General features: G+C 31.4%; 3 protein-coding genes and 1 long non-coding RNA gene across 4 annotated transcripts; 3 read left to right on the forward strand and 1 right to left on the reverse strand.

The window, feature by feature from the left end:
• The first annotated feature begins 520 nt into the window (after nt 1-520).
• LOC105646768 (uncharacterized) lies at nt 521-1,663 on the forward strand. The gene has a single exon (XM_012232694.4). The coding sequence runs from the start codon at nt 622-624 to the stop codon at nt 1,405-1,407; it is 786 nt and encodes a 261-aa protein (XP_012088084.1). The 5' UTR covers nt 521-621; the 3' UTR covers nt 1,408-1,663.
• Nucleotides 1,664-12,794: 11,131 nt separating this feature from the next.
• Nucleotides 12,795-13,896, forward strand: LOC149497110 (uncharacterized). Its single transcript, XM_089720012.1, has 4 exons — nt 12,795-12,985; nt 13,241-13,328; nt 13,473-13,594; nt 13,779-13,896. Exons 1-4 carry the CDS (start codon nt 12,795-12,797, stop codon nt 13,894-13,896), a joined length of 519 nt encoding a protein of 172 aa, XP_089576138.1.
• A 1,136-nt stretch (nt 13,897-15,032) lies between these two features.
• On the reverse strand, nt 15,033-25,519 carry LOC105646767 (uncharacterized). Its single transcript, XR_002285872.3, has 2 exons — nt 25,330-25,519; nt 15,033-19,148 (listed from the first exon to the last, which is right to left on the reverse strand). It is a non-coding gene; the product is annotated as an uncharacterized LOC105646767 (long non-coding RNA).
• BZIP43 (basic leucine-zipper 43) lies at nt 21,475-22,392 on the forward strand. The gene has a single exon (XM_012232693.4). The coding sequence runs from the start codon at nt 21,652-21,654 to the stop codon at nt 22,237-22,239; it is 588 nt and encodes a 195-aa protein (XP_012088083.1). The 5' UTR covers nt 21,475-21,651; the 3' UTR covers nt 22,240-22,392.
• Nucleotides 25,520-25,568: the final 49 nt, after the last annotated feature.

Below are 25,568 nucleotides of genomic sequence, written 5' to 3' on the forward strand. Positions count from 1 at the left end.
TAAACAGGTGATTCCAAATTTAATCTGGGACATTATATATTAAGAAAATTCACTTAAAAAAAATTATCGTTTCAGCACTTGACAATATTAATTTTATTTTTTTTAAATTAATCATTAATCATCTTCTATATTTTAGTTTGCCATTGAAATTTCAATCATTATGTTCTTTTTTTATCATTTATTAACTATGTTGTTCTTCATTTTAGCATAGTTAAGTTCTTTTTTTTTTTCTCAATATACATAAATGAAATATTAGCAAATAATCAATAGTTTATGAATAAAAAATAAAGATTATTATTATTTCCTTAAAATTTGTTAAACTCTTTCAATTATTTTTATTATTGACTTTCCAAAATAATAATTATATTCTATTTAATAAAAGTATTAATATATTTATGCATATATAATTTCTCTATGTTTTATATAAATTAATTTTAAAAAGTTCAAATTAAATTATAAATTGGCCCGTGTTGCTCGGAGCGCGGAGAACGAGTAGTATATATTTGTATACCAAAGCACTTCGCATTCTCAATTTTGCAAAATCCTCTCCCTTTTAGGTGTGGGAGTCTCTTGAAAGGCCTCTGGAAAAGAACATTTACGCACTAGCAAAGTCGCAATCCGATGATCACGACGGGCGAATTAGGATCTGGGTTCGATGGTGATGAAGCTACACGAGACGGACTTAGGGATCCGAATTCTGATAACGAGATTGTTGATTTGGGTACTGTTGGCGGTGATAATGAAGGTAATGAATCTTCGGGTTCTAACAGATTGTGCGATACTTTCATGGATGATTATATGGGAATTGAAAATCTCGACGAGGGATTTGGGTGGGAGGAATTGGATCAAGCAATTAATGGAAGTGGAGGTTTGATTATGGCAAATGATTTAGTTGAGGAATTATCAATGTCTTCGTCAAGTATTTCAAACCTAATAGAAGAAGTGGGAGGGGAACCAATGGAAGATTCAATAAGTAATCCTGAATGGGAACTCTTGTTGGCTATTAACTTTGATAGTAATTTAAATGAGGATTCTGTTATGTTTGATGCTGATTATGATACATTTTTAGAGCAGTTAGTGGATAATGAGATTGACTGGAGGGGAAGTCCACCAGCTGCGAAAAAGGTAGTGGACAATCTTCCATTGGTGGACTTCAAAAGTGGGGATTTGGTTTCTGTAGTTTGTGCTATTTGCAAAGATGAGGTTTTGGAAGGGGAGAAAGTAAACAAGTTGCCTTGTTGTCATTATTATCATGGTGACTGCATTGTGCCTTGGTTGAGGATAAGGAACACTTGTCCTGTCTGTAGATATGAGTTGCCCACTGATGATCAAGACTATGAGAGTAGAAGCAGGAGTCGGAGGACACAGAGAAGTGCAAGTGGGATCTCCATGGATCCTACCAATTAATGGGTATAATTTTTGACATGTTGGCTTATCTTTCAGAATTTTAAACTGGAGTTAATAGTTTTGCTTTCTAAATATTTGGATTTTGATGTCTTATGCATTTTAAAGGTTTTGCTTTTATAAGGCATTCAATATTTCTGAATGGGAATGCATTCAATTGACTGAATTATGTTTAAGCTGGGTTTTTCTGATGACTAATAGTCAAATTGTATGGATATATCAAGTATAATCAAGTTTAATAAATAATGTTTTTTCTTAAGAGTGTTTTAATTGCTTAGAACTGTACATTACCCTGCACCATTTCTTTACTGGCAATAGCTGCGAAATTGTGTGACATTGTGTTAGTTGTAATACTAGAAGTTTCACATCGAGAAGTATTTGATTTTGCTGTTTATGTCTTGGTATAATACAGAAAACATTCAAACTTGATTGAGCATGACCATTCGATTATTGATTTTGAGTGCATTTGTGTGGACTCTCTATGTGATGTATGCTTGTGGAATTTTGTGTTATATGAAACAACCTCCATAAAATTTCATCAGTTGATGGAATTGTATGGTGGTTTTGTTGAAGTAACTACAGTCTTTTTTATCTCAATGAGTTACCTGTTACTGATTTTTTCTTTGAATGTGCAATTAAGTTCGATTTGTTTCACCATACAGTGTGCATCATTGTGGGGTTAGATATACCTAAATTTTGAAGTTAGAGGATAAATGTAGGATTCTCATACAAGAATTTTCTTTCTCTCTATCCATTGTACAATCATAATAGATGTTGGTTTTCTAGTACACGTTTGAAGTTGAGATTTATATCGGCGCTCCTTTGTTTGTTAGATAAAAGAATTATGCATATCATTTTCACCTTTACCTTATGGGGAAAAGAAGTATTCATGTGTATGCATAAAACTATAAGATGATGAAGTTTGCAAACATTTAATAGCACTTCTGGATTTGCCATTATCTCCTTGCTAATGAAATTTCCCTCTTTAACCTTTCATTTCTTAATACCTTTTTATAGATTTGATATAAAGTAGTCTCGGTTGAAGCATTTCTCATAGGAATTGGGAAGGAATGCTGTGTCATATTTATCTCCACATTCATGCTTCATTTTTTTTCAGATAAGCGCAGTCATGCATCCTAATAAAACTGACTTATATTTGTGAATAAAAGTACTATCCTAAAACATACTAATAAAAGTCAAGTCTTTGAAGACTACTTTCTCATTTATTTATGCTTATGCGTTGTTTGATATGCAAGAATTTCACAAAACTTTATGGAAAAATTTATATTATTAAGTTTGATGTAAAAGAAAATGTTTATTTTATTCTTGTTCAGTTTTTCGATTGGAGTGCAACATGATTAAGGCCATGTTGGTATTAATGAGCTTTGACAAAATTTTATGTAATTCATTTGAAATATCATATTTTCATGTTTGGTAACAAGAGTTCGGCATCTTCACAGATTGCTCAAGAATGCTTCTAATATTTTTGATACCAAGTTTGGGCCTGTAACTCAAAAGTCTCAAGTGCAGGAATATGGATTAGCATATTCATAATAGTCTAATCTTGAAAGAAATCTATTGAAAGCATTAGGTTTAGACAGATATCTATAATACAGTGCTCACTTCATGGGCCTCTAGTAAGGCCTTCTAAGCTTCACTCTAGGATTATGAAGAGAGAGAGACTCAACAGCTTATCCACCCATGTCAAGATTTTTCTATATACTCAATATGGAAATGGAATGTTTGGAATCAAAATACTTTCATTAGAGAATGGTGTGATTCACGGTATAATTTATTTTATTAATGTTATATATATATATATATATATATATATATATAGGAGGTCCAATGAATCTGGAGAACACGTGGACTATACAATAGAGGGACATCCATTTTTTTTGAATAATATTCACTAAATATGTGATAATTTTTACAGTGAGATGTTCTTGAACTCGAAATTTCTACACTACATGAGATGACGAATCAAGTCATGCTTGATCGATTTATTTTATACAAATTTAGAAATTTATTTTATACAAATTTAGAAAGGGATTGAGGGGAAAAAGGGGTTAAAAGTAAAAGAATTCCCTCAAACATGGAAAAGTATTATGGAAAAAAAAAAAATTTTAGTACAAAAGATAAAAAGGAAGATAAGGAATCAAAAAGCAAAAGAAAATAAAAGATGTTTCAAAGACCAATTTTTGAAAAGGCTATAATAGTTGCGTATACACATAAAAAAATTAAAGGAAAAAAAAAAGTTGTATTCAAATTCTCCAAAAGTAATTGGGCCACAAATGGTCGTTCTATTTTTATTGTAGTTTCTTTTGATGCAAAACAAAAATACCTTTCCTTTATATATATATATATGAAACCTCATTATTGTAAAATTAACTATGATCAGCAAAATGAAAAATAAATCAATATAGCACCTATTAAGTTGTCAACATGGTGTAATTTAGTTGATTTTTTTATATTTTGTACAAGATGTGAAGAGCGCGGGGTCTTTATTTTAAGTTCTCTTATATGTATTTTTACGTTTAGAGATAAGACTGATATTTAAATAAAATCTTTTCATCAGTAAGTTTAAATTAAAATTATAGAAAATAATAATAACTTATAGGATCATAGAAAACAATAACAACTTGCATGTTCTTTTGTTGGCTTGAACAATTAGGTGTTGTTATCTCATCGGCCTAGATTAGAGAAAGAAATATAAAATAGCACATGATAAGTAGAATATTGTAAAATAGACATTTGTGATGGACTTATGGTCCTACCAAATAATAAGTAAATATATTTGTTAAGAAAAACTGAGCTCTCTCTCAAAAGAAAAAATAAAAAAAATGATAGCACATGATGTTAAAAAAATAAAAAATAAAAAAGGAAGAGGAAGATTAAAATGTCAGTCCAAATCAAAATTTTATATTGTTTGTGGTATAGGAGAGTAAAGCTATGAATAATATATGGGAAATGGTGATAAATATCTTCTGGATGAAAATGTTGCTATCATCAAGTTGAAAGCCATGATATAAAATGGTCAAGTTGAAAGTTCAATTAAATATTAATCAAAGTTTAATTTTTATCCACCCACTTCTCCCCCTATTTGATTTCCTTTCTAACCTTTAATTAATTATGGATTACATCACCAACAAAATACACACCAAAATATATTATTTTTTTTAAAAAATATGTATATAATTAATAAGCAAAGAAACAAACAAACAAACTTGTCATTTTCACAAATTGGAATAGGGCCATATGGGTCTCATGGTGTCCACAAAAGCAATCAATCAAAGCACTAAACAAAATTTCCCTCTACAAACCAAAAGAAAAAAAAAAAAATTATAAAAATTATTTACAAGTATGGCCCTTGGAATTGGCTTTGGCTCAAAAATTATTTATGTATGTAATATTTATTATTAATAGGGGCTGGGGACTAAGAATTATTACCACAATCATTTAGAAATTGAAAATGTTAGATAGGCCCTAAATTTTGTATTTCTGTAGATGATTTTTTTGTTATTTTCAGTTACAACTTGATGTCATGGTGTGGTGGTGTGCTTAACATTATGAGCTGTGCCAATATATTTGGAAAATGTATTTTCTGATTTATGGATTGAATATTTAAATTTATGATATAATTCAAATATTAAAAAAAAAAGTTACTACGACTTAAATTTTTAATTTCTCACATAGTAAGATAAAAGCTTCATGATTAAATTTTTCATAATGATATTTTTTATATAATAGAATTTTCAAACTAGGATTGAAATATCAAAATTTGAACTTGTAATCTTTTATAATATGAGGCATTCACTAATCTTAATAACTTAATATAGTCAACACTTCAATTCTTGGTTTGAATTGAGTAATTCATTTATTTGAGGTAATTTTCATTTCTGAATATAATCATCGATATAAAATTTAACTTAAGTCATTATTGTATTTACTTTATTGATTACAACTTAATTCTCAAATATATATATTTTTAAAATTTCTTAATATTGACATAAATGATTTCCTTTTAATTTATTAGAAAGATAAGCAGTGGTGGATCCACTTAATAAAAAAGAGGGATCAATATATATATATATATATATATATCCATAAAGTTCAATTTATTTACGTTTTTGACTTCTCTTTTTTTAAAATAATATATTAATCTCGAAAAAAAATATTTCTGAATCTGCCAATAAAAATGAACATAATATACACGTGTATGATTTTGCAGCGTATAATAAAAAAAAAAGATCTTTTATCCATAAAAAATATGATATTTATTAAAAATATGCTAAAATTTTTGGAGAATTATGTACATGTTTGTCTAATAATAATTAGTAAAAAAAAGAAGAAAATAAAAATACAAAATATCCCAAATGTATTCCTTCTAATCTCAAACAACAGAAATGCTTTTATGGGCCAAACCAGAAATAATGTAGCCAACTTAAGTAGATTAACTTGATTCAAAGCATTAGGAAGGTGGACAATTTGTTTCTTTAGAAAAGGTTTTCCAATCCAATTAATTGCTATCGCTATAATTAAGAATATGATTAGACCAATTCTTGTTTCTTTCTCAACACTATATCATCATCCAATTTTGTTCTCATATGATTTTATTTGGGACATGACATGAAATTCTGGTCAAGCAAATTGAGATTGTAAAGAAATATATAGTGATTTGATGTGAGAGTCAAAAGTTATTATAACTTTAAAAAAAAAAAAAAAAATTTATTTTGTCTACATCAAAATATAAAATGAGATAATCAAAATATTAAATAGATTATACAATTACAAGTGACGCTATCTCAATTACTAATTTTCTTTTTCTTTTTGACCATTTTTAGAACTATTGTTGGACATATTTACGGACACTAAATTCCCATCACAACTTACTAAAGATTTTGAGTCTTTTAGGTAAGAAATTTTATATTTTCATTATAGGCGAGTATAATTTTTTTTAGGGCCGAAGGAGTTATAAATATTTCAAGTTTCTATAATTAAATTAAGTGTAAGAGAAAAAACAAAATCACAGTAAAGACAATGTATAGGACAACAAAACATAGACAAGAAACAAGCGGTAGATATTAATTGTCTGTGTATAAGAGTACATATCACTAACATATTATATAAATACCATATCTTTGAGGGTAACATTCATCATTTACTTTGATATGTTTTTGGAGAAGTTTCATTGTGCAAATGATGGAGTAGAGGAGGATAAGTAGTGCCGTTATAGCATCTCCAGTATAAATATAGAAATTGCCACATCAAAAAGAATGGAAAGACTTTTTTAAAAATGCTCTCCGATGTTAATATCTATTTAGGATATCAAGCTGATGTGTCAAAAAAATAATAGACATTGTCTGCTACACCTTGTATTTCTGGAGGTATCTTAAACAATATTAACATTTATTGCTCTTTGGTGATCAATTGTATATTAAATTGTGGACTAAAAAAAAGAAAGAAAAAAAAAAAAGAGAATGAAAGAAGATTCAAAACTAATGCATTGGAGAGAGTTTTTTAAAATTCATTGTTTCTAAGTAGACATTCAACCACATCATCATTCACACTTTCTATTCCATATAATACATAAGCCACAATCTACATTAGCATTGAAGATGCTCTTACCATTGGGAACTTGAAGATAAATTGACTATCATGGAAAATATAGGAGGAAGGTACCAAATGCTAGTATTCATTTTTGTTAACCTTATCAAACTAATATCTTCTTTGTAAGAACAGTTTAGCCTAATGTATAAAGTGACGTCTACATTTATTATTTTAACTTTGTGACACCTCAATATTTTAAAAAGTCCGAATGTGTATTTAAGGTCTGTTTATATATATATTTTTTCACATTGTAACTGAGTGATATTCACATAAAATTGTTCCACTATAGGTATTTCTAAATTATGAAGCACCTGTATTTACAAATAAAATTCACTTGAAAAATAATACACTATTGTTCATATAAAATTTTTTTCATCTTTTTATTATTATTTAAATGCTAGAATCACTTTTTTTTTTCTTATGAAATAATTAAAATAGTTGAATAGATAAATAATATAAAATATTTGTCAAAGTAAAAAATTTGATCAGTTAATTAAGTCAAAACTTAGCAACTAAATAGTAATTCTCACCTTTTATTAATTAAAGAAAAAAACAATAACAATTATCGAGTGTGTTGTACAAGCAGGACAAAACTATGCACGCGCGCCGCATACTGTGGCATTTTTAAATATTTAATCCTTCCATACTGTGATTGATCGCATGAGTGGCCGCGTATGAAGACCATGTCTAATGCAAATGGATAATCACACACGTGTTAGTGCGATCTTCCTTTTCTTTTTCAATTTTATATCCAAGCGTATTTAAATTAAAAATTCATTTTAATACCTAATCCATTTTAAAGATTATTGTTAATCCATTTTTTATTTGCAGGTATTGCAGCAATGTAAATATCAGGTGCGTATGATATCAAATATTCTTTCTTTTTACCTTGAGAGTGACTATATTTTCACAAGAATTTTATCTTCGAAATTTAAAGCTCCTACTATTAAAATTATTTTTATCTGAATGTCACCCTAGTTCGAGCATTTAAAATTCCTTCCTGATAGATTTAGTCCATTGAACTTTATTCTCAAGAAATTTTATATTAATATATTCACTTGCCAAAAAAATCACCGCTAAACGGATAAAAATAATAAAAACAATATTAAACAAAATTTGAATACTCATATTAAGTGGATAATCTAAGACAATCCACGTTACAGCAGCAAAAACAAAAAAGATGGTAGGCCACAATGTTGATGAAATTGAAATTCACTTCCAAATAATAAAAAAAAATGCGATTAATGATAATCAGAAAAAATAATAATAATAGAAGCAATACCTACTTAACAATTAAAATAATAAAAAATCTCCTCTATTATCCACATTTGATAGTGGATGAAGACCTTATTAGTTATTTGTACTATTACAAGCACGTAAGCAGCAATTAATGGCTCTAAGTGTGAGTTAGTCTTACACCAAAATGCACCATCAAACATTAAATTAAAGTTGCACCAAAAGATGACGATCTTTATTATTGGATTAAGATGATTAAATAATGAAATTTTTTATTCAGAAATTAATTAGACTAACAATAAACAATGCTGGAATTTTTTAATGAATAATCGGAAGTGCTTAAACATGGAGTAAGTTAATGATGGATAAGGTGTGAACTGATGATGGGTTTATCCTGTATTAGCCAATCAAATTTCAGGCTTCATTAGTGAAATAATTGTCCAGCCATTTTCACTTTCTGGTTCAGAAGTTGTTTTCAATTTCCATGCATTTAGTTTTAAAAATATATATATATTATATGAAGGGCGAAATGTGATAACAAGAATCTTTTTCTCTTAACCAGAAGTTTTGAGTTCGAATCCTAAATATAGAGTCCCTTTAAATTCTTATGTTGGAGCACTTTGTCCCTTTTTATGGATTTACCCAACACAAATCCAGATTGATTAGACCAGTAGGCTTTGAACACTAGATGTTTAAAAATAAAAAATAAAAAATAAAAAAATGTAACAAGTGCGCCAACTTGGACATTTTATTGATTAATTTATTATGTCTAAGAAAAGTCATTAATATGCCAATCAAACATTTAGCAATCCAACATCTACACAAGCCAAATGATCCCAATCTTGGTGGCAAATTAAGCTCAAACACTAATAATTACAAATATTAGCTTTTAATATTAGTTTACAGATATTAACTTGTACAAGAGTAATTAAGAGCTTAAGATTCAAGATTTATAAAATTTGGCACTTTTTTTTTTTTTTGGTTAGATACAAGTAATAAATGTGTAATTTTGATGACTTTAGTAAGATATAAATTTAAATATCCTTGCTCATTATCTACTATATTAAATTAGCTCAATTGCATATTGTTGAAATCTTTATGATTAAAGTAAATATTGTGTTTCCTAGTTTAAGGTTTATTCCTAATTAGTGTATAGATTGTATTTCCTAGTTTAGATTTATTCCTATTTAGATTACTTCCTATATTGGAACAATTTTTTGTATAAATATAATGGAGTAAAGGTTGAAAAATATAACACAATTGAAATAAATAAAACATATTCTTTCCTTTAATTCCTACATGGTATCAGAGCCATTGCCATGAATTTTTCGACGGTGGTTTCAATTTGCAAAGTGGTCTGAGATACATACAGCACCGCTGGAAGTGGGAGTTGGTCGTCACCGCTTGTCTCAAAAGGAAGAACGACCGCCGGTCGACACTCTGTCCAAACCGCGTCGTCGTCCGACCACGCTCCTGTGCACACGCACCTCCAGAAGATTCTGATTGTTCTTCCCGCTCTGGCGCGTGCGGCTGTTTCCTGAGAGCTCCGTCGACGATTCTTGTTCCAACGACCTCGACTCGGTGTGGCGACTCAGACATACTGGTTCTTCAGCACTAGTTTTGACTTTTTTGAAATTTTTTTCCCTTTCCACCACTGCTGTTGCCTTTTACCACTGCTACCTTTTTTACCACTATTGCCGTTTCCATTTTATTTTTAAGATATAGTTGACGGTAAGAAGGTAGATATGGTTTGCACTCAAAGAGCCCCTCACTTTAGATTAGTCCCGTGAAGTTAGATGGAACAAACTACCTGGCTTGGTCTCGTTCTTGTTTATTATTCATTAAAGCTAGAGGTTTGCAGGGATACCTTGATGGTGGAGCAACTAAAACAGTTTCGACAGATCCAGCCTTTAACAAGTGGAAATCTGAGAATTCTCTTATTATGTCTTGGTTAATAAATTCCATGCAGCTAACTATTTCCCGAGGATATTTGCTTCTTGATACAGTTAAGAAGATATGGGATGCTGCTTCACAGACGTATTCACAAACTGGAAACTATGCTTAGAGGTATGAATTGCGACAGAAAGTTCATGAAACTAAGCAGGGAGATCTGACTATCGCTCAGTGTTTTGCTGTACTTAGTGGGTTATGGCAAGAACTGGATTATTATCAAGACTTTGAAGCAAGATGTACTGATGATGCAACTGAAGTTCAGAAGTTGATTAAAATAGCACGTGTGTATAATTTTTTGGCTAGCCTAAATAACGAGTATGATTAGATTCAAGCCCAAGTTCTTGGAAAAGATCCTTTTCCATCCTTACGATAAGCATACTCATTTGTACAGCAAGAGGAGACTAGGAGGAACAATATGGTTCACATATTTACCATTGACAAAGCAGGGTTGATTGCTAATTCTGCAAGAGAACATTTTCAAGCTGCAAAGAGCAGTTTTTCAGATAAAATCAATTATTTTGTGACTATTGCGGTAAGAAAAGGCACACTCAGAAGGTCTGTTGGAAATTACATGGACGCCCAACTAAAGGGCTTGGAGGAAAGCAGGTCAGTTCTTCTAGACCACAGGCACACGTATTTGATAGTGGAGCTTTATCTGAGGAACCATCTATTGCTGGAAGCTTTTCTGATAAGGAGATTCAGTCCCTGAAATGATTGTTGTCACAACTTGATTCGTCCTCAACTCAGACTGCAGCCTCTAATTTTGTTAATTCAGGCAATGCTTTCCTTACCTTTCTTGCAAAAATTGCAAAACCCTCTTGGGTTATAGATTCAGGAGCAAATAAACATACAATAGGCTCTATAAAACATTTCCTCACATATTCTAAATATCAAGACACAGACAAAATTGCATTGTAGATGGCTCCTTAGTACCAATTGCTGGCACAGGTTCTATTAACAGTACTTCCAATATTAAACTCTCCCCAGTTCTTCCTGTTCCTAAATTTCCTATTAATCTATTATCTGTTAGCTTAATCACAAAAGCACTTACTTGTAAAGTAACTTTTTACCCTACTTATTGTATATTTCAGGAACTGAATACGGGGAGAACGATTGGCAGTGATAGCTTGCACGATGGACAATATCTGTTGGATGACATTTGTCGTTTTTGAAATTCGGGTACCAGTCAAGCTTTGTTAGGAACTTCTAGAAATCCTTCCCATGAAGTTATTCAATGGCATAGGAGATTAGGACATCCCTCTTTTTCTGTTTTAGGACATTTATTTCCCATTTTGTTTGCTAAATGTGATTTTAATTCATTAGTATTTGATGCTTCTGAACTTGCCAAACACACCAGGCATTCTTATTTTCCAATTAATAATAAGAATTTGATTCCTTTTGCTACTATTCATGCTGATGTTTGGGGTCCTACTAAAACTGTCTCTCTGTCTGATTATAGATGTTTTGTGACCTTTATTGATTGTTGCACTAGATTGACTTAGGTTTATTTGATGAGAACAAAAAATGAAGTTTTTTCGTGTTTTCAAAACTTCCATAAAATGATTTGTACTCAGTTTGATGCGCATGTTAAAATCCTAAGAACTGATAATGGTACCGAATACATGAATCCAGTTTTTCGTACCTATTTAGATTCTACTGGTATTCTACATCAGACTAGTTGTGTCAATACTAGTGCTCAAAATGGAATAGCAGAAAGGAAAAATAGACATTTACTGGAAGTAGCTAGGTCCCTTATGTTCACTATGAATCTTCCCAAACGATATTGGGGGGATGCTATTTTGACTGATACTTATCTTATCAATCGTATGCCTCTTCGTACTTTAAATTTTAAAACTCCATTAGAGGTTCTTTAAGGAAAAACTATTATATTGTACCTCCTAAAGTCTTTGGTTGTGTTTGCTTTGTTCATCAGAATGGTCTAAGCAAATTAGATCCTAGAGCCTTAAAGTGTGTGTTTGTTGGTTACTCTACTACTCAAAAAGGATACAAGTGTTATCATCCTTCTTCTAGGAAGTACTTTGTGAGTATGGATGTTACCTTTCGGGAGTTTGAATCTTATTTTCCTTCCCAGTCACCTCTTCAGGGGAAGAAATATCAGATGGAAAAGGTGATGGATGGCATTTCTTTCCTGGGGGAGATTCTTGTAGACATAGATAGTAAGAGAGAGCAACCACCCAAATCTCTAGGAAGATTGGATAGACCAGATTTGAAAACCTACACACGGCGGACTAATACAGATACAACCATAGAGCATGAGACCTCTGATCAACCGTCCTCTCCAATTTCAGTCCCTGAAGATACAGAAGAACAAAAACTTGGTGAGTCTTCTTTAATTCCCGTTAATTCTGATCCTAATCTTGATTCCAGTCCTTCTAACAATGACCTTGATATTCCTATTTCTCTTAGAAAAGGAGTTAGAACATGCACTAAACATCCCATCTCCCATTTTATCTCCTATAATGCTCTGTTTCTATAGAGCCTTTGTTTTTTCTGTTTCTTCTATTTCTATATCACAGGATTGGCAAGAGGCATTACAGGACTCAAAATGGAAGGCTGCAATAGTTGAGGAGATGAGAGCTTTGGCAAAAACTGAGACATGGGATCTTGTAATTCCTCCACCAGGAAAGAAGCCAGTTGGATGTAAATGGGTGTTCACAGTTAAACATAGGGCAAATGGTTCAATTGAGAGATACAAGGCTAGATTGGTAGCCAGAGGATTCAGTCAGACCTATGGAGTTGATTATCAGGAGAAATTTTCACTGTAGCTAAAATGAACACAATCAGAATTTTGTTGTCTTGTGCAATCAATCTTGACTAGGAGTTACATCAATTTGATGTTAAAAATGCTTTTCTACATGGTGATTTGAAAGAAGAGGTGTATATGGAGATTCCTCCTGGATTTGATGATGACAAAACCAGAGGAAAAGTTTGTAAGTTAAAGAAGTCATTATATGGGGCTAAAACAATCACCAAGAGCATGGTTCGAAAGGTTTAGTAAAGCTATGCTTTCTTTTAGGTATATTCAGAGCAATGCTGATCATACTTTGTTCATTAAACATCATGAAGGTAAGATCAAATTGCTTATTGTTTTTGTTGATGATATAGTGATGACTGAAAATAATGAAGAAGAAATGACTCACTTGAGAAATTTTTTAGCTAGGGAGTTTGAGATTAAGGATTTGGAAAAGTTGAGATATTTCCTTGGGATAGAAGTTGCTAGGTCAGAATAAGAGATTTTTATTTCTCAGAGAAAGTACATCCTTGATCTCCCTAAAGAAACTGATATGTTGGGATGTAAACCTGTAGAATCACCTATTGAAGCCAATCATAAGCTTCAAGCTGGAGTGAGAAGTTATGTTGATGTTGGCAGGTATCAGAGATTGTTAGTGAGTCAGTACATGCATGACCCTTGTGTGTCTCACTTAGAAGCAGTGCATTGGATTCAAAGATATTTAAAATCAGCTCCAGGTAGAGGACTTTTATTTTCTAAACATGGCCATTATAACAATAACAAGCTATACAGATGTGAATTGGACTGGTTCCCTTGATGACAGGAGATCAACCTCATGTTATTGTGTTTTTGTTGGAGTAAACTTGGTCACATGGAGAAGCAAGAAGCAGGTTGTTGTTGCAAGGTCCAGTGCAGAAGCTGAATATAGAGTTATGGCATAAGGAATCTGTGAACTTCTATGGTTGCGCAAATTAATGGAAGAGTTAAAGTTGATTGAAACAACAAATATATCCTTATTTTGTGATAGTAAAGCAGCCATCATTATTATGAACAATCAAGTCCAGCTTGTTCGAACTAAGCACATAGAGATTGATCGTCACTTTATAAAAGAGAAGATAGTTGAAGATTTTATAACTGTCTCTTATATAGCTTCAAAAGTGCAACTAGCTGATGTTTTCACAAAGGGTTTGCATAGCAAGTTGTTTAATCATTTAATTTGCAAGTTGGGCATTAGTAATATCTATGCACCAACTTGAGGAAAAGTGTTGAAATCTTTGTGATTAAAGTAAATATTGTGTTTCCTAGTTTAGGTTTATTCCTAATTAGTGTAAAGATTGTGTTTCCTAGTTTAGATTTATTCCAATTTAGATTACTTCCTATATTGGAACAATTTTCTGTATATATATAGTGAAGTAGAGGTTGAAAAAGATAACACAATTAAAAGAAATAAAACATATTCTTTCCTTTAATTTCTACACCTATTGATGTGGATAAGCATTTGCCCATTTAAGTATTTTGAACAGATTTAGATTTAGATAGTTTAAAATTTATAAGTATCCTACTAGTTTAGAGGATATTTTACATAAATTTGAAATAAGTATGAGTAGTAAAATTATTAATATAGGTGTCAAAATATATTTAAATGAATTTAAAAAGAGTATCGATAGTATATTTTAGTACAAATAATTTAAAATTTATAGGTACTCAATCCGCTGCCGTCTCTACTTCATCTAGCTTATTTCTCATTTTAATTCAATTTTAGTAAAATAGTTTCCCCTCAATTTTATGTTAAGAATATCAAAATTACTAGTTTTAATATAACAACCAAATAACATTTATTTGATATAAAATTTTATTTTTAAAAAATTGGTTATTCTCATAACCAATAATATTTAGCTAAATCTCTACAAAACTTTAAAACAATTTGATAAAAATCAAAATTGGGTGAATTTACATGTGTTGAAACCAAAGCTTTATAATGATAAACAAAGCACTAAACCTAATCCCCAATTAGTGAAAATGCTAATCATACATATAATTATCAATCAAATCTCCCACACATACACAGAGAAAAGAATTGACAAAAAAATTCTATGAACAATATACATAGACAAGAATGATTTATGTTCAAAATCAAGAATACATAACTATAAAATCATTGATATGATATACTTCTATTAGTAAACCCATTAATAATAAGTAAAAATTTGTAATTGATAAAAAGGGAAAAAAAGAAAAAGCTTTATACATGCATGCCCCTCAGCTTGCATCACCATCCAACAAAATTTGTCCAGGTTGCCTAAGTGGGGTGCACAACTTATAAATATGCAAATGAGGCCACCACCTCAATCTTGCAAAGCACCCTGCCTAATGGGCGTGGGAGCCTCTAAAGAGGAGCATGCACACAACCAAACAAACCAAATAGCCCTACAGATTTTACTCCCCGTCCTATATAGGCGTACCTTTTCTTTTTCCCCATTTACTCGAACTATAATCTTATCTTTTATGTTTTCTTAAAAAAAAATATTTTATTCCTTTTTTTTTTTGTCAAATTTAAAGGAAGGAATTCAAACCGTACATATAACTCAACCTCCACGAGGCTAAGTTTGGAGAAACTCATTAGTTTTTGAAAAATGAGATTTTAAAATACGAAAACATATGGATTCTAAGACCGTGTCTTTCGCGGTGGAATCCGTAGCAAAATTATTCTTATTAAATACATATCTTTATTAATAAATATATTATTATTCATTAAATCAAAAGAAATAACTACTAAAGTTAATAAAAGTTTAATATATATCTTGTTTAAAGGGAATGAAATAGAGAGCGCAATTTTCCTTTTATTTTTATTTTTCTAAAGGCAGCAATTGAATTGAAAGGCTAAGCAATAGGGAATTAGGGTTGTGCATTAGACACCGATCCCACGCGCGCTTGCTAGCATGGCCCACATGCGACATCTATCGTGCGCCCGCGTTTTTCTCGCATTACTACTATCTGATTTAAAAACAGAAAGAAGAGGCTGTTATAGAAACAAAAGTTAGAGTGAGCCTGTGCTCGGTCACTTTTGTTTCTTTGGTCATTTTGGTAGACCATCAATGTTAAAGTTAAAAGCAATCAAATCAAGTACCCTTCCGTGCATCACCCAAACCTTTATTCTAGGAAATTGTTCCAACCTGAGATCATTTTCATTCCCAAATTACCCTCTCCTTTGTTTTTAGCTCGTTGTGGTTTTGATTCCATTAACAAAACTAATTTAAAAATGTTTAAAAATTGTAACTAAAATATTAATTTTTTTATTTTGATTTTTATTTATTTATACATTTGTGTTCTGAATCTGTGTTAAACATTTGTTACTAAATTTTATCAACAAAAATTTCTTTTACTATTAAAATTCGGAAAAAAATTTAACATAGTCAAACATCTAAACTCGTGTCATCAAAATTTTTCAATACACTTATCCTAGTTTAGAATGCTAAATAAAAAATTTTGATAAATTATACATAGATTAAAAAGTCTATTCTCAAGATGATAATTCAAACTTTCTTAGTAAAATTTTAAACTTAGAATTATTAATTAAAAGCTGAAATTAAAATGTTCAAACATTTTAAGATTTATCAGTGCATATTATTAAACCATTACCCAAAAATGCACTTGCTATAATGTAGGGGGGTATTTTGGTAATGAAAAGAAGAGACAAGGAGGTTGGATAGTGAAAGGGGAAATGCAGTATGAGTTTTTTACTTTCAGGATTGTTCACTTCAGTAAAATGAAACAAATAAAGTACAACCATTACTTTCACGTTAGGAAGTATACCTTTTACCGTTGGTGGGAAAAAATATTAAAAGAAATCTTATAAAGAGAAAAAGGAAATTAATCGCATGATCGTATGATTACTTATTTCAAGAAGTCATTTTTGTTAAAAAACTTTATGTTGTACTATTGTTTGGTTAATAAAGCTCAGCCACACGATTTAATAAAATTTGGATTTTATTTTCTTTTATTTAGCCTTTATTTGGTTTTTTTTTTCTTTTGAAGGAGAGAAATAACTATGGAAGATAGCTGAAAATAGAGTTTTCCTTTATTTGGGAAAACAGGGGGAAATAATAATAAAAGTAAAACTTAATTTATTTTCAATTGATTTTGGGAAGCTCTTAATTTAAAAAGAAAATCAACCAAAAAAATGAGATTCATTTTTTTTTTAATTATTCAAATACTCTCAAATTTTTAATAATTGTCCATTTTTAAATTTCTGATCAGTATATAATTATCATTATAATAATAATATTTTCTTCCTATAAAATTTTACCTTTTTCAAATATAAAAAATATAATTTGATTTTTTATTCATTATATCCAAATAGAAACGAAAAAAATAATTATAAAAAGCGGTTGCTAATTCGTGGTTATAAAAAAATTCTAAATTTTTTTTGTTTTGCAGAACTTAGAAAGTCTACCTCTAGGCTAAATACGTGTTACTCCGGTCGATTTTGTCCTCTTACAGATCAACTAAAGTAGCACACAAATTGGTCTCATCAAATCTTAATGATGGTTCATGATAGATATTCCAGAATCATGTCTTGTTTGATTTGTTTTTTTTTTTTTTTTTTTTGGAGAAGAGTCCTGTTTGATTATTTTGAAATGAAAAGATAGCCCAGAAAAAACATTAATTTCTTTTTTCAATATTTTTTCCTTCTTCCAAGGTTCGCACAAGTAACTAATGTAGATTTTACTGTCAAATTTTGTAAATTTCGGGAAATTTTCTTTCGGCAAAATACATAATTATAAAACTCTAAAGTTTTGAATTTTGATATCATTATATGCCTCTCCCAATAATAATAACAATTTTTCAATGTTCTTGATTTTTATTATAAATATCAAAGTAATGTAGGATTAGTACAACTTTTAAAATAAGAATTTTTATATTTTTTAACTATTTAATAAATATTTAATCAATCTAATTTTACAATGTGAACTATTTAAAAAATAATTTACCGCATCAAAGTGCTTAATAAATGAAATCTCATAAATTGTAGTATTCAATAGGTCAATTAAAATTGAAAGTGCCAAAAAACTTTTTATGAAAATTGTAAGAGTCAATTTATTTTTTCTGTCATTATCTTTTTGCATGAGAAAATTTTATAAACCATCATTTTTCTAATAGAAAAGGCTAAATTATTTAAAATAATCTCATTCCATAAACGAAAAGGGAAAAAAAAATACTCTCCAACTCAAAAAATCATTGGTAGAAATGTTTTTAATACAAAAGTAATTTGGAATAATCCAAAGAAATCCCGAATTGATGATTTATTAAGAAATACTGATTTCAATAAAAGTCTTGAGAAAAAAAGATTCAAGCATGTATTGATACACTAGCCAAAAGAATATAGAACACAAGCATGCACTGCTACATAGCCAAAAGTATGAAACATGAGAATGCTCTAGTCTACTTTATAAAAGGAATCAATTCACTTGCACTATATGCTTTTAATTTGAATAGACAAACTTCACAGATCAGAATAGATTTTTCCATTACTAATTTCTGAGGTAAAGAAAATACTGGAAAAAGTAGAAAATTTTGGAAAAAAAAAATTCGACTACGGATAGGTTGAAATTGAAATTGTTTATTTTTAATAAAATAATTAATTCCTAAAAAATACAAGGAGCAGCTCTGGCTGAATATTTATGGATTGAAAACGACACACTTTAATCATTTATAGTGATCTCTCCAAACAAGTGCAGGCATATAGGCTAGCCGAAAATCAAAAGGTTATTCCCCCTTCAAACCAGGCAATATATTACTTGTAACTAATAATTAAGCCACCAATTTGAGATTCATTGTAATGATGATAAAACTTATTGCAGGCGTGACGCTTCCCACCTTGGGAAGTTACTAGTTGTGACACATGGTAAAACAAAATTAACCTTATAATTTTCCAAATTATTTTCATCTCTAAAGTTCATGCCTATAGTAGATTTGACAATTTTATATCATTTCAAATCCAAAAAAATTATCATATCATGGAGGAGATAAATTTAGGGAAGCACACATGCAGAAATGCTAGACTATATATATAAAGCTGTAGATTGAAGCAAACCAGAGTGTTTGAGGGTTTTTAAGGATCAAACCTCAAAAGTCCGACTGGATCGTCATCTCTTAAGGTAATTAATCCACCCATCAATATAAAAAATAACCCCTGTAATAGAAAGCCACTTGTCAGGTTCACAGTGAGAGAAAACTACAAGAAATGGAACTCAGTTATTCAATTAAGACCAAGTAATGTGGCAAGAGAAATATAGGTATAGAGGACAAATGGTTCTTACAAAGAATAGGAAATGTAAGTGTAAGTCAAATTCTGATGTACAGATTTTCTGTTAGGAATTATCCATACCTATGCACTAACGAGCATCTGACATTAAATATATTATATTTTATCATACAGAAAGCAAAGCATTTAAACAGAAGAATGCAGTCAAAATAAGCCTTATATGCCCAAATGGTGAAACATAGTCCAGTTAGATAATATCTAACTTACAGTGTATAATAAAAGTACAATAAAAAACATTACATAATGTCAGTCGTCAACAACTCATCCACCTTCATACTCTGAATTGCCACAAGGTTAATACAGAGAAAAATGAAATACTACATAATAATAAAGAAAAATGCAGCAAGGTAGGGCAATCACAAGACAAGAAAAGAAAGACAAGTCTAAATCTGTCTAATGATATTGTTGACTATTTGGTCCACTCAACCTGCCCCAACCTTAAGTCAGGAAAGAGAACATTTGCCTGGGTAAGATTTTGGTTCCTGATGTCCAAGAGAGCTTTTTTATTTAGTGGAGGACTAACCTTTCAAAGTACATCCATATAACACACCTCCTTTTTCCTCCCCACCACCACCACCACCACCACCACCACCACCACCACCACCCATATACAAGATTATTATACTTTGCAAGAGTAGCTAAATGGTGTAGCAAGATCAAAAGCTAGTCCTCTCCATGTTTCTACATAGAGCATGCAGAATTTGACCTATGTATCTTACACACTTGAAATGGATTTTTTTAGGTGTACTAATACTACTTCCTCGAACTAGTGCTCTTGGGTGGCCATTACTGTTAACAAAGTGAGTGAAAGTAACGCACTACTAAGATAAATCAAATGTGCCTTTTCTAGTGCAACCTTGCATCTTATGAACAAAGTAACAATTGCTGTCGTGAATTTTTAGAGAAACAAGTAGATTCCGAAGGGAGAAGAGAAAATTAACAGTCATACATCTCTTTACTTTTTGTGCAAATAAAACAAATTTCTACAGGAATCAGCAATAAATTTTTTGGTTCTATATTGTAAAAAAAATTATAATCTAAGCTAAAGCATTTTCCTTTAATAGAATTCAGTCAGTGATCACTATTTACCCACTATCAAAGCCCTAAACTCAAATTTATCCTCCTAATATGTCAGCATTTATTGTACCAAATATACTTGGATACATATGTGGCAATCAAAAACTATTGGCCCTTTTCCAATTTGTTATTAAATACCTTGGACCACTGATTACTACACTTAAACTTGCCAAACCTTTTCCTTTAGTGTTCTCATACATAATCCACGGACAACCAATAGATTGCGGTTGTTTTCATATCATCATATGTAAAATCAGAGCTCGCACTTGGATCGTACCTTTAGTTGAATTCTGCTAACGCATTTTCCAACAAATATTTAAGTTTTTTCATTTTGTTAATCAAGGTAAACTTATCTCATGAGTGGTAAAAATAAATTTAAATGATATCCAAGAAAATCTTAACAAAATGCCAACTAATACCAAAAAAAAGCTCTGGATTTGCAGGTTTATATCTTGCAGCAATTCTCTTAAATCTGTAGCTCTGGCACAATTCCTAATAATTTCCATTCCATGAAATACCTAGAATGGTACTTGATAATCAATCTCCAGATGAGAGTCCATGCTTACAGATTCAATCTAATGGATCTACTGTTTATCTATTGTTGTTTGTTCTTAGAAGTGGTTGTTGAGTCATCAACTCTTTATATAATCTTTCCTAAATATAGTTATATAAAAGGGGTTTCCTTTTCCCTCTGTTTCAATTCCTTACGTCACAAGACTTTATTGGTTTATGAGCATTCAAGTAAAAAACTATTCCGAGTAAACTTGGGTTACCTCCACTTTAAAGATTGACTCTTGTACCCTATTTCTCTCATTTGCTTCTTTAGCTGGTACATTTCCTTATTAAAATAATTATACTCCCCACAATATAAACCCCATCTTTCTCCCTTATGTAAGCACAATTTGATCCCAAGATGATTATCCACAACAAAAATTGCAACATTCAGCAATGAGATCATGACATCAAGTGCATGCATATATGCATATATCCATAACATGATCATAAAAGCAAGAAACAATTTTTAACAGGTGAATCGCATCTATGAATGCTTCATATCATACATACATGCACTAATGCTCCATAATCTGCATTATATTTTTGTGGTCTATGTTTTAAGAAGCTTTCCTACTGTTACTCCAAATTGCCAACGGTGGGGTCACCTCAACCTTTTCTCACTCTATAAAAGGCTGCCTCTCTTCAGGCTTGCAACCTCCTTCAATCTAACATCAAATTAATCTATTTCACCTTCTCTTTCTGAGGCCAATTTTCAAAAGATTTTCACCCCGATCAAGCCATGCAGCCTAGTGACGTTACAGGACTCCATTATCTAGTGTCCTCAAACCCATCCCCATATTCAGCTTACTTTAGCATGACTCAAAGTAACACATCCACATTTCCATTTAATAGATTCAATAACCTTCATAATATCCAAATTTCTCCTCCAGTTCAAGAATTCAGCCTACAATCATCATGTCCAAGTAACAACTCAACTTCTGATGAAGCGGATGAGCAACAACTCTCCCTTATCAATGAGAGGAAACAGAGAAGGATGATATCTAATAGAGAGTCTGCTCGCCGATCACGCATGCGAAAGCAGAAACACTTAGATGAGCTCTGGTCACAGGTAGTTTGGCTCCGAAATGAGAATCACCAGCTTATAGATAAGCTGAACCATGTGTCTGAGTGTCATGACCGAGTTGTTCAAGAAAATACTCAACTAAAAGAAGAAGCCTCTGAATTACGGCAAATGCTTAGTGACATGCAATTGAATAGCCCTTATGATACTTTGAGGGAATTGGAGGACATACCCTGTAATACTGCTTATCTCAGAGGAGAATCCTCAAACCAGTCTATCACAAGTTCTACAGATATGCTAGGCTAAGGTGAAAGCAACATATTTATTATTATTTTTACCTTTTTCCCTATTTTTGGTTCTGTTTGTTTTCAATTCGATCTTTCCTAGGCTCCTAGCCTCAGTTTTAAGTGTATGAGATTGAACAAGTGGAATAAAATATTGAGGATATAATTTAAATCACTGCTCGATTATGATGTCACAAATTTATATTTTGATCTTCTTCAGTTCTTCTGCAAGTTACTTGAGAACAACATCATAAAGGTCTCCTTTATTTCTTACCTGTAAATATAAAGTGGCTCATAACCATGTGTGCATATTGGAATCAAATTACATCACCTGCTAGAAATTTGTAAAAGACTCCATACTGACCCTATCTCTGAAATCATGTGAGAGAAAATTGGCCCTGAACTATGAACGACCACTTAAACTTTGGACCTAAAAAAGAGACATTACAAGCTTAATAAGAGCAGCATACTAAACAAATTTCCATGCATTTTCACTTAAAAGGAAATATTTCCCTCGAGTATCATAGAACAGGGGAAGGAGTAAGTTAGACATGACAGAAAAAAACGATGATGGATAATGTTGGTTTATAATACAAAATTGCTATATCAAGAAGAACATATGAAAAGCTATCCACTAAATCCCAGTTACTGTTCCTCGCTCTTGAGAGCTTCTTTGACTGAATTTTGTTGGGCGTGTGTATCTCCTTTATAGCATAGTGTCCAGCAGAGGTCATGTCTAAGTTATTTTGTACAATTACATCTCTCTTACGCAGAAAACATATCATTCCAGGAGAGCATTCATTAAATGCTTCCGTAATTCTTCCTCTCTTTCTTTTTCTCTTTTAATCAATTATTATTCATAAAAAGATCTTCCAAACATCATATATCTAGGTAGCTTACTATCAAAACCCCAATTCAGATTATAGAATCATCCATAAAAACTTGATTCTAGCTGCCAAACAAATTCATGACAAAATCCTGTAGATCCCTGTTTGACTCTATGTCCACGCTGTTGCTAGATCAGAAGCTGACCTTTACAAATTTAATGAGTCATGTTTCCAGTTTTCTCACAGTTATTATACATTTAAAGTATATTCATTGCCATGTTCATGAATCCCATAATCACTTTTCTTTCTTCCTACTTTAAAAATAAGAAGGAAAAAAACAGTGTGCAATTCATGCGCTCATGCGTCATCAAAGAAGAAAAGTGAATGCAAAACAAAAAAAACCAGGCAAATTTTTTTTTCCAAAGATTCCACAACCTAAAAGTGGGAATACTTTAGTAGGCAACTTCCGTCTCAAACACTAAGATTAAGGCTACTAATTAAACTATTATTTAATTAGTGCACAATAAAGTCCATTTCCATAAAAAGTTTCTATCTTCCCCTTCCATATCCATCAAACAGAGGATTAAGTAAACTGGAACGCAGCAAATGAGAAAAAACAAATTTGCACATATTCCCTGAGTGTCTTTGTAATACAAGATCATCCATGATTGGATATTAATCAGGCTTCTCTTCTTAGTGATTGAGGCATAAGGAAAGATTTCCACAAACTAAAACTTTTCTAGCTCCACCTCTAAGACGCTAAAAAGAAGTCTAGCTGATCAATGTTCAACGGATTTAAAGCCACTAACACAATCTCTCAAAAAAGAATTTCTTGAGGCCCAAGTCCATGCAAGATATTGCAACAGAAGGACTCCAATGCCATCCCTGACAAAATTCAAGATATAATTTCACCAAGTATTCTGATCATTGCATGATGTGCTGCTGGAAAATCCATTGCTTGATTGAGAGGCAGCCAATTTTGGAAACATAGGGATGGAACTGTTGGCTCCATGCGATTCAAAAACATTTTACCCAAAGTAAAAGTGTCCTTGCTAGTATCTTCGAACATTAGTCTGCAGCTACTCATTTTATGTATGTTTTTATGCTTTCACATGAGTTATGACAGGGGACACATTGGGTTTTCCAACATGGTTGACCACTTGACCTTTCGTTTGCATTCCCTTGAGGTATCAAAATTTAGGGTCTTTAATGGTCTTTAAATTGCAGTTATGATCCTGATCTTTAATAGACATTTGAGCAATGTACACACTCTTCACATTGATTTGAGTTACAGTTGATAGTTAGTCATGAAGTTGAGTTTTGTGTAAAATTTTTTAATTGTTGTATGACTTCTCTCCCTTTTTCTTGGTGTATGCACTTTAGACTACACTTCATCGCATAATGTATAGCAACAAAACTTCCATTCTAGTTAATTGAAGGCAACCACATTTCACTACTTCTCTGCCTCTTGAACCTTTTAAAAAAAAAACAACAAAAAAATAGTTAAAATACTTTTTTCGACTCCCTTTCTAAAATTTCCTGCAACTTTCTATTCTGGCCTAAATAAGCTAACCTAAAAGCAATCAACCTGTCTTGATTCTTGGTCTTGCATAACTTTCTGTTTAAAGCATTAGCTTGCCAAAAAAAAAACCACACAAGGGAAAATTACTCTAAGTGTGCCCGACACCATAACTTCTTGACAAACAGTCAATGTAAGTGAATTATCTATAACTGACCAAAAATTCATAGTATAGACTGCAATACATACATCCATTTTTAACTCTTTCCCGCAAATTCTCATGTATGCACATAATTGCTGGCCAACGACTACCGAACCTTCTAGAATTATAATTGGACAGTGAGTGGCATAAGCTACAAATTCTAGGCAATCAAAGGGGTCTTGAGGTACTCAAAAATCCTTTCTACAAAATAAAATTATCAAATTAAACTTGTTCTTAAGTTTTCTATACGACTTAACCCAAATAATCAGAGGCCTGAACACCTTCTCTATCTAACATAATATTAATATCAGCTAGAATACCAAAATTAACCTAAAACTGCAGATGGACCTATCATCATTGCAAGATCAAAATGCGACAGACCTTATGCAATGCAATTAATAATCTTCTAAAATGCTTAAAAGAAATAAAAATTTGAGCAGATAAGCTTATGGCGTTTATGGTTAGTAAGCACAAACATAATATTGTAAATACATTAAGCGTTGAAAGAAGAGAAGGCGAAAAGAATTGGAACAGGAAAGGACGATTGGGAAGCGGAACACATACCTAAATTTCACCTTTTTGGGAACATAACCGCGAAATTCTGTTTGGTTCTCGAGAAATTCTTTCGTGGTGAAGGAAAATGTGTGATTTGAATTTCAGAGCGCAAAAACGCGCACTTCACGAATTAATTATTGACACTGCGAGCCACGGCCACTAACTTTAGCCTTTGTGGCTTATTTATTTATTTCCAAAATAAAATTTAAATAAAGATTAGTTTTAGTTTTCCTTATTAAGATCGCCTT

The sequence above is a fragment of the Jatropha curcas genome, chromosome 4 (assembly GCF_041381405.1).
Source record: "Jatropha curcas cultivar XTBG-Jc1 chromosome 4, XTBG_Jcur_1.0, whole genome shotgun sequence".
Taxonomy (NCBI): Eukaryota; Viridiplantae; Streptophyta; class Magnoliopsida; order Malpighiales; family Euphorbiaceae; genus Jatropha; species Jatropha curcas.